This window comes from Pistacia vera, unplaced genomic scaffold, assembly GCF_008641045.1.
Source record: "Pistacia vera cultivar Batoury unplaced genomic scaffold, PisVer_v2 Contig496, whole genome shotgun sequence".
NCBI classification, from domain to species: Eukaryota; Viridiplantae; Streptophyta; class Magnoliopsida; order Sapindales; family Anacardiaceae; genus Pistacia; species Pistacia vera.
The window spans coordinates 1088370-1106380 of record NW_022196330.1 but is presented as its reverse complement, the minus strand read 5'-3'; the positions used below and the strand labels follow the sequence as shown (position 1 = coordinate 1106380).

The window sequence follows — 18011 nt, the reverse complement described above, 5'->3', positions numbered from 1 at the left end:
CTCCCTCCTTTTACTCCTTCTCTCCTAGATTTTAGTCAGATTTCAGTCGAATTTTGCACCAAAATCTGCATAAATCATCTCCTCATCACTGATTACACCTTTCCCAAGCCTGATTGGTTCATTTTCGGACTGATCTTGCACCATTTTTGCATTGTTTGTGTGACCCCCAATCTTGCTCGATCAACTGTTCTCAAGCCCGATTTGGAAGGTTTCTGGCGTCGATTAACCACTTGACTCCATCATCATCTTCCTCTCACCATCCTCTTCAAAAACCCCACCAACACTACCACCAATAGCTTTCATTTCCACCTTTTGATACTGCATCGCTCCACCATGATGTGTGCCTAAGTTTGTTGTGTTTTCACTGAGTCTGCCGTCCACCGCCAACATCAAGCTCCTCTCTTCTCCCTTGACACACCGATTACCATCTTAGGTCGCACTGTTGCCGTTTCATGCTTGTGATCATCTTTCATTTTTCAGATTTGTGAGTGGGTGGTGGTTTGTGGTTGAATTTGTAAGTAACTTGGTGGTGGTTGTTTGGTGGCGGCGGGGCTGACTTTGGGTCGGGTTTAGAGGGATTGCGGTGGTGGTGGATGGGTGGAATGGTGGTGGTGGGCTTGGTTTGTGGTTTGTCTTGGATGGATTCGTAGTTGAGTTTATGGTGGTTTTGGGTGGGTTTATGGCTGAGTTTGCGGCTGAATTTGTGAGTGATTTGGTGGTTGTTTGGTGACGACGGAGCTGACTTTGGGGTTTAGAGGGATTGCGATGGTGGTGGATGGGTGGAATGGTGGTAGGTGGTGGTGACTTTGGGGTTTCGGTCGTGATGTTGTTGAAAGGTAGTGGTAGTGGTGATGGTGGCTGGGTGGCGGTGTAATCAAAAGTCAAGGACAATATGGTAATAGCACTGTTTGCAACTGTGTCGATGGTGGCGGATGGGTGGAATGGTGGTGGGTGGTGGTGACTTTGGGGTTTCGGTCGTGATGGTGTTGAAGGGTGGTGGTAGTGGTGATGGTGGCTGGGTGGCGGTGTAATCAAAAGTTATGGACAGTATGGTAATAGCACATTTTGCAACTGTGTCAGAAGTCAAAATTCATCAACAATGTTAATTTAAGGGTATAAATCTGGAATTTATGAAACTATGGGTAGAAACTTGAAAATTTGCCAAACCTTGGGTGGGTACATGTCGTTTACACTTAAAAAAAATATGTAAAATCACAAGTCACACCCCTTCCTGAACTCCAACGTTATTTGCCCGATATGGAAGACCATCGAGGAAAAGTTATGGTAAATTTAAAGTAGGCATGGCAATGTTCCCCGTAATTCTGGGAACCTGTCCCGCCCCGCCCCATATGGAGCGGGGAAGCCCCGGTTTTTTAGAGGATAGGGGAGGGGGTGGGGAGCCTTTTAATCCCTATCCTCGAGGATGGGGCGGGGGTGGGTGATGCCTTTCCCCCACCCTGCCCCACCCCGCCTCGTATATAATATATAAAATTAAAAATTATATAAATATACTTTTCACTAATACTTCTATATTTCACTTAATTACACAATTATCCTACCTATATAAACCTATATTTTCTCAATTTCCCTCACCCTAAGCAATTGAACAAGAACAAACCCTAACCCATATTTATGTATAATTAATTATGTTTAAATGATTAATTTAAGTGTTTGTTATGTGGACGAGAATTAACTATTGTATTTAGTAATACTCAAATTAATTTATCTTTATGTAAAATTAATGGGGTGAGGACGGGCTCAAACATTCCCCTTTGGGCGGAGAAGGGGAATTCCTGTCATCCTGTAATGGGATGGGGCGGGGGGGGGAGTGATTTTGAGGGCGAGGATGGGTATGGTGAATGAGATCCCCGCCCCGCTCCGCCCCATTGCCATGCCTAATTTAAAGGACACTGTTTGTACTCGTGTTGTTTAAAATATTGTCTATTAAAGTATTCATTAGTCATTACATATGAAATATTATTTGCATTATTAACCTTGAGATAGGTTGTATTAGATTTTATTATAGCATAAATCTGATGTAGGGGAACGCCTGCTGTTTTGAATGGGCACAGGGTGGTTGACACAGATATGGCCATAAGCCTTTTGAGTCCCCGACCACCTCCCCACGACCAACGCCGCCACTTACAACATGTTGACATATAATTGCATCCTAGGATTCTTTGTTACTGTTCTTGTACTTTATTTCTTATGATAAATGGTGCGTAGATTCTCTCAGATGTAAAATGATAAATGCAAGTGAAATGTGATGATTGTCATAAACAACATTCAAGACAGTAGAAATTTTTGGCATATTTGAGAAACGAAAACTAAATGAAGAACATATAAAGTTTGAATTCATAAGAAAATCCAGCGATTACAAGCTTTCGTATAATTGTCTTGGTATTAGAAACATTTGCAATTTATTATCGAGTGATCCTCCTTCTGTTGACTTGTGTACCCTCAAGCTTCGTAATGATGTGTTTTGATTTGTAGTGTCCACTCGGTGACTCCCTTTCTACGAATGATTTTACTGTTGCGGAGCGGCGTAACAGGGTGTATGCATTAGAAGTATCTTAGGTTGATTTTTCTTTTTTTTTAAATTAAAGTATCCAGGTTAGTTTATGTACACTTTACTAATCTTTGAGAGGTCAGTTATGCACACCTTAATTAATCTTTGGAAGGTAACGCAACAAATACTATTATAACTCCATTAAATGACGGATGTTTAGATGGAGAGTTAAACCTGAGATTATGTACTATCCTCGTTATCTCCAATTTGTCCTAACCAACTACGTATCATGAGAAATGATTTATTATTGTGTAAGTTTCTGAACGTATTGGAAGTCAAGGCAGTCTGCTATTTATAAAGGGTTTTCATAGCTTTTAATCCGACTATAGGGACACGCCAGTTATGGGATTGGTCGGATAGTAATTGACACAATGCCACTGCAGCCGTCATGGCCACCGCCAAGACCACCATCTGTCGAGTCCCAGGAATCTTGCATTGGATCACCATCCATAAAGTCCCAGGAACCTTTCATTCGACAATAGAGAAGGTTTTATAAGTAATGGTGGTGTACTGGTTGGTCACAAACTATTTGGATTGGTTGATCTTCTCAATGAGAGCAGTCAGTGTTCGACCTTTAGCAAGGATCACGGATTCATGATATAATAGGGCCCCGTATTGTTACAAATTGAAAACTGTTCCTGATCTGCTAACTTTCTTATTCTAGTACATAATAATGCTTTCTGCCAACTTTCTCTTGTATTATCAGTTTCCATTCTCTCAAATAATGAATATTTCATTTATGTAGCAGGCGTTGTTTAAAAATCAGTTATATATTCTTTAAATAATGAATATATTACACTTAGAAGATTTTATATGCAAACTGTTTCATGTCCAGTGTTATTCTTAACTTGGAAGTGCTTTGAAGTAATCGTAAAAGGAAATGAAAAGGGTTTTATTTTATATTAAAAAATACATTTACAATGTAACTGAAAAATTGCCTGAAAAGGGACAGCATTACAGGTGTTGTACTTAAAGGGAGACAGCAAGCTTGTGCCCGATGACACCAGTCAAAAAATTAAGACACCCGAATAATACATCCGAAACACCCGAAATCAGACTTTATCGGGTCACTGACTCGGCAACCCAGTATAAAAACGAAAGCTTTTCTGTCATTTTCAGTCAATATCGCTGAACTGATAAGAGTGACGGTTATGGTGCACAACACAAAGCCATCATGAATAAGGAGGAGAAATCGTCGCTGTCGAGTCCAACTGAACAAGAAACAACAAGGGAGTTGCAGATAGTGGACCTCACAACATCATCAGTTTTCAAGTTGCCTCGTGGTTGGTCTGTCGAAGAACGTCCCCGTATTAACTCTCAGAGCCACCCTGGCCGTGTCGACAAGGTTCTTTCTTTCTCTTCTTTAATTGTCTATTCAATCCTATTCTATGTTTATTGTTACTCCGGTTAAACTTGTTAAAGCACTAGCATTATATCTGCAAGTTATGTCTATGTATAATGTATTGTATGTAAACGTTTGAAACTATAATTATCCTCTAGGACGAATGTCTAAACTATACAAAACTTGAAAGCGTTGACCATTTTATAAAGAAAGCAAAACAATTCATATAACTGTCCACATTTTAATTTACCTGAATAAATTTAAGCATATATTTTTATGTATGTATCTCGAATGTATGTCTATGTGTATGTATATACATTAGAAGAATATGTTTGGGGTTTATTTGGAGATATGCAAGTGAATTAGTGTTTGATTAAGTATAAAGTTTGCAGTTTAAAGTATGCATATATAGTTGGAGAGTTTCAAAGTTTATAGAGAAAGATTGATAAAATTGGAGCTTAATTTTTCCCATCTTTGATGAGTTTTAATTATTTATTTGATGAAAAGATTGGACATTATAGCTATTGTACCTTTCAGCTATATTCATTGCATTTTGATGACTATGTAGTATTACTATGAGCCCAAAACCGGACGGAAGTTTCGTTCCTTGATATCTGTTCAAAAATATCTGAGCGGGGAAACAGAATATGCAATTATGCCTAAGAGAGTGAAGTATGGCAATGAAAAACATGTAAGTTTTGAAAGTGATTTCTTTTATGATGACAAGACTTTATTCATGTTTGGGAATTTTTGCTATGAGAATCAGCTGGTGTGTTCATATTTTTGTGTCTGAATCTGGGTATCAGCTTACCTTCTTTCCCATACCAATAACACTGCAGATGCAAATTGTGCCCTTCAACACCAAGAATACCTCATCATTTGGACTGCCCAACCATTGGATTGTTGAGGAAAGGCCTCGTAGGAGAGGCAGCATCATTGACAAGGTACTCTTTTACTCTACATTTCTGTGACAGGGTGTGTCTAGGTGTGTTCTTATGTAAACAATTTCTTGTAGGTTATAATTAGGATAAAGGGGTGCTTGTGAAAACTGTAAGCACAAATTTATAAGTTTTTGTTCCAGAACGAATGCAGATACCTTATGGTTAATAATTGGTGCCATGTATATGAGATATGTTTCAGGGTAAAGTCTGAATGATCCATAAGCTTATTTTAGTGGTTTAATTTGTGGTTTGGACTATTTCTACTATCCATTGATTAAAAAACAAGGAAATCTCTAGGGAGTATGTTAGTATTGAGTATATTATGGTTTGATTAAAACATTAAATAAAGAACAATGGTGCCTACTAAAAGTATTGCATGAATTTATGATGTACAGGCAAAACCATTACTGAAAATGAAAAAAGAGGAAGGGTTAGATTTGATTCCTGGGTTGAAGTAATTTCCAAATTCCCTCCTAATAAATCTGCTCAAATCTTTTGCTTTTACCTTTTTCAGAATCTGGCTACTTTAGAACCCAGAAATATCATCAGAGTTAAAAAACTTTCACCATTTGAGTTGTGATTTTTTTTTTTTTTTTTTTTTTTTAGTAAAATAAATTGCTGAAAATTAAACCCTTCTAAAATTTAAGAATCTGAGAAAAAATTGTGGAAATAACGTATGTTAGTAACATCTTTGTGATCTTAATTAGTTAAAAAATAGTGAATGTTTAATTTCGTGAACAGTTCTTTCTTTAAGTTGCATACTGCAGTATTACATTGAGACAGGGACTGGACTACGCTTCCGTTCTCGGATAGCCCTTGAGAGATATCTTGCAGCAATGAGAGAAGTTACGTCCACAAGCAAGGCAAAATCAGATGATCAGTTGACTGTGAGTTTGATGATAAAATGTTTTATTTGTGAAAGTTACTTTCTGGGTTATTTTATACTGTCCTTAACTCAATACTATATTGGCTATGTGAAGAAAGATATTTCTGATGAGAACCAAACCTTGAGAATCATGGTGAAACACCTTCAAGATGCAGGAAAGATTAAATTTAAACCCAAGGCACTAAAACTAGACAATCATTCTGCGGTGAGTTGGACAATTTTAACTTCATGATATAAAAAGAAAATAAATATGAACTGTTATTTTATTTTATTTTTTTTAATCTTATTGAACTGTGCTTCTTTTTCAGCCTTCAAAGAATTTTAGCTTTCAGGAGAAACATAGTTCTGTCATGGCGGTTAATCCTTCAACAATTGATTTTCCCAGCCTACCAGCAAAAGTGAAATGGGTTCTTGGTGGCCCTGGAGGAAATATGTGGAATCCTTTTGTGGGTGAATCTATGGTCCCAGAATCTGTGAAGCAAGAATGGTCCGAGACATTTGTAAACTCTATACAGTTACTAGGTAATTAACTCTTATAGTTCCCTGCAAATACTGAAATTTTTTATATAACAGTTGAAAATAGAGGGTCTTCTAAAGTATATAGAAAATATTTATTCTATGTTCTTGTGTACACATTTTCTTGTATATTATAATGATGAATGTAATTGTTTTCTTGATAATACAATCTGTCTGATTTATTTTGCAGCCACTGATAATGGAGGCACAGGAATTTAAGGCAGATTAAATGGTGCTGGAAACCTTATTAGAGATTCAGGTGAGGCCAGGTTCCAAGTTGACTACAGATGTGAAGCAACTTGTACAGTTGTTGATGAAGTTTTCAGGCAAAGTTCCAAATTGGAGGTGTAGGTCCAACCTTCAGTTGCTTTTCATATCGATGTATTAGACATGGAACTATATATGAAACTTGAGGAAGGCGTTCCATTTTGATTTGTGAACCTGGTTTAAGGCTATCTAAAGTTATATCAACCCTGCAGGATAATTTAATGTGAACCTCTTATGCTATAATTTGTTATCTTCAAAACTACATGTGAATAATATTCATAAGAAAATACTCTCAAATGAATAAGCCGTTTCATCCAAAATTCTGTACTTGAGAAACGATATACGAAATTAAAAGGAAGAATAGAAGTTGGATTCATCCAAAATTCTGTGATGATATGCTTTCTCATAATGCTCTCCTTTTATCGTAATTTACTTATAGCAATCAGAGCAGTGCCTGCTGATAATTGATTGAGCCAATTACCCATCGGTTTATTTTGTTTTACTGTGGACTTCAGTCCCCTAGATCAATAGGGGTCTTTCATTCTATGCCAGAAATGGTTATCTTTTAAAACCATTAACAAATGTATTGCAAGTCTGCAATTCACTGAAGCTTCTTCTCTGTGCTTCTTATAGACTAGGACTCCTTGATCTTCATAATGCCTTGAGACTTTCTTTTATGCATTTTTTCAGTTTGGATTAGGACCTGAATGTCTCTAGCTGTCTCTTACTCTTACAACGGTAGTGATGTCACCCCACGAGGAGAACGACCCCTACCAGCACCACAACTGCCAATTGTCACGGGGGCTAACCTGGAGGGACTCTCCACGTTTATAAGCTTAAGACCTCCCCAATACACTTCCGATGTGAGATTTGTTACATTCTCGCCTTCGTCACAAGTGGGGTCCCCTGCCTACCCGTCCACCTCACTCTCGTGTGGACCCACAATCACACGTGGATGCCCCTGCGTGGATGCTTGGTGGGACATCGAAAGACGAATCAGGTCTGCTCTAATACCACTTGTTACGGGTTAGGAGTTTCACACCCAAAAAGCTAACTTATTAGGTAGAGGGTTTCTCCCATTTATAAACCCAAGACCTCTCCAATACGCTTCTGTGGACTGGTTACACAATGCCACGTAAACAACGTCTACCACTGCCTCCACGACCTCCACCTTGGACTGCAAAGAACACTACCACCTCCCCCTACTTCTCCCACTACCTCTACTATTTCCACCATAACCATCTGTCCTACTTCCACCAACGTCACCATCTGTACTACCACCACCATCACCCCTATCATCCCCATCATTGTCACCCCAACTACCACCACACTACTACAAGAAATAATACTAGAGCTCCGCCGCATCCAAAAAACCATCCGATATCTTTACTGACGACGAAGATCACCACCACCACCACCACCACTCCTACTACCGGGACTACTATAACTCTTGCCACCACCACATACACAACCTTGAAGACCACGATCACTTAAAAATTCAGCCTTGAAGACCATGCTTACATAAAAATTAGCAGGTTTTTTTTCCATTGTCTTATTTTTTTTAATCTCTTTTTATTGGAACTTTTTTTTCTTCCTTTTTATTTTTCTCATTAGAATATATATATTTGTAAGAATAGAAGTTGAATTCATGATTTCTTATATTGGGACTTCTAATTATAATTATATTGCGACTTCTCATAATTGTAATGAAATTCATTATATGATTAACCAGTTTTTATCTGTTTTTCTTTGGGTCAGAGATTAACCAGTTTTTATCGAATGTGAGAAAGAGACGAACTAGTAGCTATGGAACAAGAATTGGGCTATCCATCATTGAAATTAGGCCTCTGGAAGCCCAGGTTTCCTCTCTGTATATTAAGATAAATAGCGCCAGAAAACAGAACATTTCGAAACCCTGAAGTTGTTCAAGCAGTGAAATCTACCAAGCATCTTGATATTCTTCACTAAAATCCTGTGCGACTTGCTCTTTCATTTAAATTTAACCTTAAAACACATTTCTTACCTGTTTTAATTCCATCATAATGAAACACTATCTTCCATCTTCCATGTACTCAAACACAATTAAACACTGAAACTTCCCTGTTTTAACGAACACTATAAGTTTCTGTTTTAACTCAAAACACTTCAACCATCACAACTTCCTGCTCTAACTCATACTTCAACCATATCGTTGTTTTGACTGATTGAGTGTAATCGACATTTCTTTCCTACAACTCTTAATTATTTATCACTTAACCAAACTGCAATGGCTTAAATTCTATTTGTGAGTAACGTATGAAGGAAAAAAAAATTATTGACAAATCTGCTGAAACTATTTATGCTCATTTCTCCACAAAATCTTCTTAGTTATGAATCAGAAAAAAAAAGAGAAAATTTATCATCTTTCAGGTAAAATATGGAGCACATACCACATGCAATGATCCACATTCTCAGACAATTAAATTAACTCACAAGTCACAAATGAAAATTCTGCTGACCCACCCAATGATGTATACAACAATCTCAGTTCCTCAACTTGTCGTCTCAACCATTGCCTCATAAATCTAAGTGCTTACACCAATTGTCAAAATGATGTATATATATATATATAGAAACTGACTTCATATTTGTAATTTTCACTGAGAAATCTTGTTTCAGAAGCCTGGCGGCAATTTTCTAGACAAATAGAGAGAGAGCTCATCTCTCAAATGTACACCTTTTATGTCAAGGGTTCCACAAATCTGTTGGTGATAACCTGAGTCATGGTCATGAAACGAAGGCATTTCCTCCTGCACCTCATCTTCCAAATCTATAACAATGTTATGAAGCAAGCAGCAAACAAGAATAATCCTTGGTAACTTATGTTTGTCAGGTCTCCACATGACTCCTTGTATGATCTTCCACATATCTTTTAATCTTGCCAATGCCCTTTGTGCCACCATTTGCGTCACAGAATGCCGTCTATTGAACTCGGCTTTGAACTGAGGGAGCTCTTTTCCTTCATAAGGAGTCATAAGATAGGGCAGTAAAGGATAGCCTGAATCCCCAATTATATATTCTCCCATTTCTGATCCTTCAGAGAGCTCTAACCTTTTCCCATTCAACCTCTCCCCTTTATCACACATTTTGCAGAAATTTGAACTCTGAAAGACCAACCAGTCTTCCATTTTCCCTGGCCATCCAGTGACTATGTCTCGGAACCTCATTTCAGGGTCCACAATTGCCTGCAAGATCATGCTGTGATTCTTCTCCTGATCAAGCCACACATTACTTGTGGGGTCCGAGGAAGGCAAACACATCATTACATGCGTGGTATCAACCACACCACAGCAATTAGGGAGGCCTTGTATCTTTTGAAACTTGGATTTTATTTTCACAATGTCTGTTTCGGACGAAGGCCACTGCAGGTGCTGAAGCCCCCTTTCTTCCAAAGCCTCCACAAAACGCCATGTAACTTGAGAGACGGTTGAGTGGTGTAGCCCGCATGAATCACCAATTGTCATTAATGAATCACCGGAGCTCAGCCTTCTTAAAGCAATAGCTACTTGATCATGTAATGACAAATTTTTGCCACTTGTAAATGAAAAACCCCCCGTCTTAACCATCATACTTTCCTCCACAAGTGAGCATATGTAATTGAAGGTTTTTCTAGAGATCTTGAAAACTGATTGGAATCTGTCTAAACCCTTTGATGGGGATTGAAAACCTGCACAATGGAGATGTTAAAAGACAAGAAATTAGATCAGGTTTAAAAATTTGTTGGATATCACAAAAGTAGCTGCATAAAACATCAGGTATATCGTTGATGTTAAAATATGAAAAGACTCTTGTAAAATTTCTTAATTTAGGGGCATATGATGATGTGATAATTTCAGGGAATCATTATCAATTGATCCAAAATTTTCTCGTGTTCAGATTCTAGAAGCATACATCAGTGAAAATTAAGAATCGATAAACTGATTGAGAATTAGGAAGCCATTATAAGTTTATCCTACATGTTTCACTTTGAATAAGTATTGATACAGATAATAAAGAAACTTGAAACCAAACATAGCTTATATCTTGTATTCTCATTTAGCAAACTAACATGATCTAGTCATTGGAGCTATAATGAATCACAAAATTGATATTTCATAGAATATAGCTACTAAATTCATCATATACTAATAAAACAACAATAAAGCATTTGACGATAGGTCTACAAAACTGGATTGATTATCTATTGGACCAGTTTAGTAAGAGTTACATTTACTTGAACATTTATGTTCCCTGATGTCAAACAAGCAATTAAATCCATATAAAGATCTCATAATTATGTAAATCAAATTCTATAATGTAAGTAAAAAACTAAAATAAAACAATGATAGGAATTATGATATCAATAACTCCATAAGAGTAAAAAGACAACCATTTTCAACTGAAAATCAAAGAACAGAACATGTAAGAAAAAACAGTTAACGGGAACCTATGGGACAGGCACAAACCTACTCTTGAGGAGTAATCCAAGCAATGCATTTTTATTTGTCCTATTGGAGATAACAAAAATAGCAGCAACCTAGTATTGTTTGTAAAGAGGAGATCTCCAGAACAAATTTTGATTTGTTCCAGCACCGAAAACCCTACTAGCCTTCTGGTATATATAAAATTTAAACCAGCAGAGTAAAGGAAAAACAAACATGGAAATTATTCAAGAAGTTGGGTTTCTTTTAAATGTATCAACTGTAAGTGTCTGTGTAAATTTGCCACAATCATCCACCAGGCGAACACTTCATACTATAAAGGATCATTGACAAATCATTGAATGTTTCAAGGTTCTAAAACACAATGTCTCTCATCAATAAGTGCAGAAGATATTGTATTATCAATTATCTTTTAAGCAACAAAATAAATTCTAGGAATACTGAATCCTCAAAACTCAGAAAATAATAGGGCATGAGGGGACTGGAGCATTGAACAAATAGAGTCTGGCAATTAGAGTCAGCAAATTACAAATGTTAACCACACAATTTTTACTCGCATCATATATGCATAGCTGCACTTTCAAGCCCAATGAGCTATGAGCATGTATGCTTCATTTTATCATTTAATTCAAAGAAGATAAGGTATAGATAGCCCAACATGAAAAAAAAATTGCAAATTACTATTCCTTATCCTGTTAAATGATTCCTTTTTATTGAATGTTTTGAGATATGGGCCTACATTGATACAATTTAACAAAAAAAGAAACAATTCTTCTGTGGATGAAACCACAAACGATGGCCTGATCGGGCATATGTAACCTTAACATTGGAAAATCCTTCAAAGGCTTAAATCACAAATAAACTTAACTAAATCAACTATATAAGAAACCATCCAGAAACCTAACAAATGAATCCTCTCTGAAGCACCAGCCAAATTGGTTTCTATGGCAACTTAAATTCATAACTTAAGAGAAAAGAGGAGTTGTCAGCTTTCATATCCACTTTAGCATTATACATAATGTTCCCTCATTGAGATAGATGTTCCATTAAGAATACAAAAGAGTCATATTAAATCACTGACCTTACACAAAAGAGAGATGTCTCATGCTTTTAAAGTTCATATATAAACCAACCTTTATATCTAGAGAGACCTTGTTGTATGACCATATCTCAACAGTTGTGATTGTGGAACTCCATATTTAAACTAAAGATTACATGACGGAAAACATTAGAAGATTTTCATGACATGAAAATCTCCCCAAATGGTGAGCAAAATCATGCATTTTATTGACCGGTTATATCTGTCAATTTCTTTCCTGACTAAAAAACTTACTTCCACAAGAGAAAGAACTTTACTTTAAGATCACTCTCCCCAAGCTTTTAATTCTACACAGCCCACTTTTAAGGTCATAATGTACTCAACAAAATAATTACAAATACAATAATCTATCTTTAACCATTATTAACAACACAATGAAGAGCTATAAAAGCAAGAAAAGCAAGAACAAAGTATTCTATCTTACACTGATATCTCTCAACCAAATTAAAAATTTCCTGTAATAGAAAAGGCATAAATTTTAAACCTTAAGTAACAAGGGTCTTATGGCGTCAATTAAAATTTTGTGGCTGAGAAATGCCAAATTTAGGTGACAGCACTAGCTTATGTTTCAAGTTTTCACACATTTCCAACTCCCTTCAGCCTAACTATAGCCTTCAATACAATCAGCTTCAACTATCATCTCTCAGAAGCAGAACATCTACCAATTTTCCTGCTTTAATAATCAGTCAAAAGTAAGATCATTTTTTCGACTTTTGATATATTAAGTTAATCATGAGTATTTGCTTAATCAGTTCCTCTTTTGGAGGAAAAAGCTTTTCCCTTACATTATAAATTAACAGCTATACTTCCCTGAGTAAGAGGTTGGGCAAAAGTGTCCATTCGTACAAATCAATATCTGGGTTTCAAATGTGACTTACCCAACCTTAGAACTACAAATTTTTAAGACCAAAAGATTATTACTAAATTTTATTTATAACTTAAAAGGTGAAAGAGTTCATTTTTTATTTGTCCCTATGAGTTTCCTATTTTAAATATAAAATCAAAACATAATTCTAATAGCAACATGAAAAATCTTTCCTAAGATCGCATTTTCTGCAAACACAGAATATATACAAGAGAAGGGACCGTTGAATGAAGAAGATACGATCTTTCTCTTAAATTTCAACTACTTGACCATTATTGGCAGTATTTATACGATAAAAGAAACGTTTGATTAGATAACAAAAGCAGAATGTTCGGTGAGCAGAAGCACTGAAATGTCAGATTAGGGATCCTGCGTATGTGTTCCCAAATGCATTTTCGTTTATCAACAGATAATCTTGAACAAGATAAAAAGCATAAACCCAATCAAACAATAAGCCAAAATTAAATTCAACTTATTAACTAAAATGTCCTAAAAATAAAATCAACACATGTTCGTCTTACCAACCATGAATGGTCAACAGAAGCAACACCAAAATATCGAAAAGATGGAGAACAAAAACAAAAGACGACTAATACACGCAACATGAAAGCAAGACAGTAAAGCATTAAAACTTTGAAAGAAAAAATACCATTAATCCTCTCTGAATACTCATGCCACCAATCAACAGAAGCTTCTTTCTCTGAAGACCCAGAAGCAGAAGCATTCCCTTCTGTTTTTTTGTCAAGTTTTCTTTTTTTCTTTAACCCTCCTCTTAAAGGAGCCATCAACTGAATAAAACAAAACCCAATTAACTCAAAGCTCAAAAACAAGAACCCACTACCTTCAAACAACAACAAATCATAAGCAGTCGGTGAGAATTAACATAAAAACCAATACCCATTAATCATAACACGAACATATATAACTATCATGAGACAATGATGAAAAGAATAGTGGGTTGTGACATGCAAGAAAGTTTTTTTTTATTTATTTAACGAATGAATAAAAGAAAAGGTTAAAGAATAATACTTACCAGAGTCTGTTAATGTGTGTGAGTTATTTGTATGAACGAGATTCTCAAAGCATGCAAGAAAAGAAAAGAAGAAAGAGTGAAACTTATATGAAGGTAACTGATGAGAAAGAGAAATCGAGACAACACTTGTGGGTTGGTATTTGTTCAAAGACACAATGTGGCAAGACGAAGTGAAAGAAATGGACTCAAAACTCTACTCTTTTTTCTTTTTATTTTCGTCTCGGCAGAGACAATCGCATTTTTCTCTATATATATATATATATTTTTTCTGTCTTTTACAAGTTTTAAATTTCCTGGAAAGAGATTCTAGCTTAAAGGTTATTATGATTTTCCTCGAATTTGAGAAAAACAATAGTCCATTTACTGGTGTGGTTGCATATGTACAATTGTACATTACTAGCCATTTTAAATCTGTTGACGGAAATACCATTGGCTCTGTTTGATTCCTTAAATGTTAAGAGATGTAAAATTCAGTTATTCAATTATTCATCGTCGGAATAAAGTCAACAGTCTGACCAACTTTTTTTTTTTTTTTTGGGATGTCCAGAACCGGGGTACCCAGACAAGATTGCCTACATCTCAATTAATCTTTCACGGCCCTAAAGTTAATGATTGAGTAATTTTCCAATGGTCATCTTTATTAATAATCGAGGAAAATCAAACTCAGGATCTCTTGAGTAATACACTCAATAGTCTCTATTTGACTACTCGACCACCCAATAGTTGGTTTAGTATGACCGCTTTTGTCATTCCTGCATGTGACATTTTTTAAATTTAGTTTAAATATAAAATACAAAAAAAAATCCAATTTAAACGATATTAAAAAATATAAAGTAAAACCTCTCTATAGTTATAATGTTAGAGACCAACTAAATTTATTACTATTAAGAGATTATAACTTAATAAAAGTTAGTTACAAAAATTATTGTTTTGATTAAAAAATTATTGTTTTGATTTCTTATTTTATAATTCATGTTTTAGTAGTATTATGATTTTAATTAATTGTTTTAGTAGCATTAGGATAGTATGTAAATAGATATCAAAGAGTCATTACAAAATTAAGTGATCAGATTTGAAGATTTCACTACACTAATCAAATGGTATTAGTATCTTCCTTAATCATCCAAATGAGCAACACGTTTGATATGTTTTAACTGAAGAAGAAATTTTTATTAGAATTAGATAAAAAGAGGAAGGAGATAATCATGAGGATGAATATAGTACATAAATACCAAAAGTTTCGTGCCAAGAAGTTTCAAACATGCTTGAGAGCTAGAAATATTTTGACTTCAATAAGAAGGTGTTTATGTTGGCGACTTATTACGTACCCGCAAGATAAAAGATATGGTAACAACTCTAAAGTATAAATCATTGTCTCAAACAACTTTAGATAAATATTTTATTTCATCTTAAATATTTAATGTAACATAGCATATTTTTTTTTATAATATACATATAATTATTACTATATAGAGGTAAGTTCTTTAAGACGAGACTTAGAAAAACTATAACTTATTACTAGGAGTGGGCAAAATTTTAGGATAAAACTGGAACCGACGGGTACCCAGGTGTCGGTTCCTACTCGGAACCAACCGTAATAAGGTAGGTTCTGGTTCCAAAAAATTGGAACCGATACTGTGCAGTTCCAGTTTCGATTCCAAATCAAAGGAACCGAAACTGGGAATAAGACTAAATTGATAAAATATTAAAGAATAGGGGTTTTTCTATTATTTTGCTTATGGGGGGTTTTGATATTTTGCATATCATATAAGTATATAAGAAAATTTTGGTATTTTTATCTTAGTATCAAAATTTTTATTAATTTTCATTAAAATATCGGTTTTTCAAAATATTCTTCTTAATATTTAAGTTTCACTTATTATTCAATTAAAAAATTAATATATATTAAAACATTTATGTTAAATAATAGCTTTTAAATATTTATTATCGGTGAAAACAAACAATTAAATACTTATAATCAAGCATCATACATCAAGCAAATATAAACAAATATATTATTTAATGTTTTGCACTTAATTGTTATGCGTGTAATTGTAATTTTATAAGGGTTTATTTGTCATTTTTTAGAAAATAGGGGGGTAATTAATATTTTTTAAGGTACCCAGAATCAGAATCGGAACTGGAACCTATAACATAAGTTCCAGTTCCAAGTTTTTAGGAACTGCAACTGTCCAAATCAAAGGAACCAACCGATTCTGGTTCCAGTTCCTTTGATTTTGGGCAGGTACACCATAACTTATTACAATGTGAAATTTATTCTTATTTATAAATGACCTAAAGTAGGACCAAAAATTTTTATGACTACATGGAGGTTATTCTTATATAGAGTATCACTGTAGAAAAGTTCAACCGTATATATGATTTGAACTATTCATTCATTTCAATAGAAACAAGAGTTGATAAATTAAAATATTAGAACATGAAAGTTTAATTAACATTTGCGGGAAATATAGAATATGATGGACCTCTTACAGAATTGACAAATACAAAAATAAAATGAAATATTGATGTATTTATTAGAATATAGAGGAGCTGGCAAGCACGAGGGTGTACTTGTATTGTATCAATAGATTGGAAAAAAAAATCAACGTTGATATCCAGTGTTTAAAAGTCTTTAAATAAAATTGTGTGGAAAAATCCAAGGAGTTGTAGTATATGTAACGTTTGCCTATCTTGCAAGCAAAATATGGCACAATACATAAATTAATATAATCAAACAAGCAAAGTCCCACCCCACATTTAAATTGACAGCAAGTCCTATTTTTGAACATAACCTTCTTCTTGATATGACAAAAACTTGATTTTGGTGGATGAAAATATTAGAAATTCAGAGTAAAATCAGAACACAATTGCAATTGAAGAAGAATTGAGCAATCGTATATGCAAGTTGGTGCACAATCTGTTTATTACTGACAGATGATTGATTTTTTTTTGTTGGGTAAAAGTCTTGAGTCTTCCCATATTCGAAAGTATGAGACTAATCTCAATTGAGGCTCAGGTAACTATCCTAGCCACAAATGTTTTCAGTGCGGTTTAAATCCTTGACATTATTAATAAAGTTTGCCTCACTTGAAACATAATTACCAGTCAGGCTACACCTCATGCTTGCAGCGTATGATTGCTATATAAACTTCATAAGAGTAATGGACCTAACTTTTTTAATCTTTAGTGAATAAACTGACAGTGACGGTTAGACCTTTTTGCTGTTGGCCCTTTTGGGTTAAAAGAACAGTCATTTTAGATTTTATTAGAGTTCGGCCGACACAATATGGGTTCAATTAGACAAATGGGATATAACCTCACCTAAAAGAAGATTATTTTTTACTTTTTAACAACTTAATTAGAATAATTATGGGTGATTGAAAAGGATGATTTTGACGGTTTTAATACACTTTTTTTTAATTTTTTACAATTTATGTAGAGACTAATGGAAAAGCATATTAGCGATTAGACAAATATCAATTTTATAAATATTACATTGGTTGACTGCTTGACTGCATCCAATTCTGATTTTTCAATTTCTTCTGGAAAGGGCAGCAGGCACATGTTTCAAACGAAGACTAGCAATTTATCTGACTTCCTTTTCAGGAATGGGATTATAAAAGTCTTAATAGCCCATAATTGTTGGGCTTAAATTAACTGTAAATTAAAATGAAGCTACAAGCCCAAGACCACTACAATGTACTATTTAATAATTACACCAGGTAAATAATTGCTTTTATTCTTTTAAAACGATCTCTTCACATCCAAAACCAAGCTTTGACAACTATATACAATCTATAAAATATTCGAAAATCGCAGCGTTTCCTACTCCACAACGAATTAGTACCACCTTCATTCATCGGGAGTAACTTATTTTATGCTTATTTATCACAGTTCCATATACTGTAATATGGTGGACTGGATTCTCCTAGCTTTAACTTAAGTTCGTATGAATATTAAATTTAAGCCCATATTCGTATTGGTACGCTTTTTCTTGTCTGTTTAATAGATTTTTCTTTATTGTATTATT

At 34.8% G+C, this 18011-nt stretch overlaps 2 protein-coding genes across 3 annotated transcripts; one reads left to right on the top strand and one right to left on the bottom strand.

Moving 5' to 3' along the window:
• The first annotated feature begins 3710 nt into the window (after nucleotides 1-3710).
• Nucleotides 3711-6829, top strand: LOC116105293 (methyl-CpG-binding domain-containing protein 7-like). The gene is made up of 7 exons (XM_031391739.1): nucleotides 3711-3914; nucleotides 4480-4602; nucleotides 4751-4855; nucleotides 5620-5739; nucleotides 5833-5943; nucleotides 6047-6260; nucleotides 6445-6829. Exons 1-7 carry the CDS (start codon nucleotides 3744-3746, stop codon nucleotides 6471-6473), a joined length of 873 nt encoding a protein of 290 aa, XP_031247599.1. The 5' UTR covers nucleotides 3711-3743; the 3' UTR covers nucleotides 6474-6829.
• A 2089-nt stretch (nucleotides 6830-8918) lies between these two features.
• LOC116105256 (protein ALP1-like) lies at nucleotides 8919-14181 on the bottom strand. 2 transcript variants are annotated; one of them, XM_031391701.1, is made up of 3 exons: nucleotides 13979-14181; nucleotides 13595-13733; nucleotides 8919-10227 (listed from the first exon to the last, which is right to left on the bottom strand). In XM_031391701.1, the coding sequence occupies exons 2-3, from the start codon at nucleotides 13728-13730 to the stop codon at nucleotides 9176-9178; spliced, it is 1188 nt and encodes a 395-aa protein (XP_031247561.1). In that variant the 5' UTR covers nucleotides 13731-13733; nucleotides 13979-14181; the 3' UTR covers nucleotides 8919-9175. The 2 variants fall into 2 exon arrangements, with proteins under 2 accessions (XP_031247561.1, XP_031247562.1); XM_031391702.1 differs by lacking the exon at nucleotides 13979-14181 and having other exon boundaries at nucleotides 13595-13931.
• Nucleotides 14182-18011: the final 3830 nt, after the last annotated feature.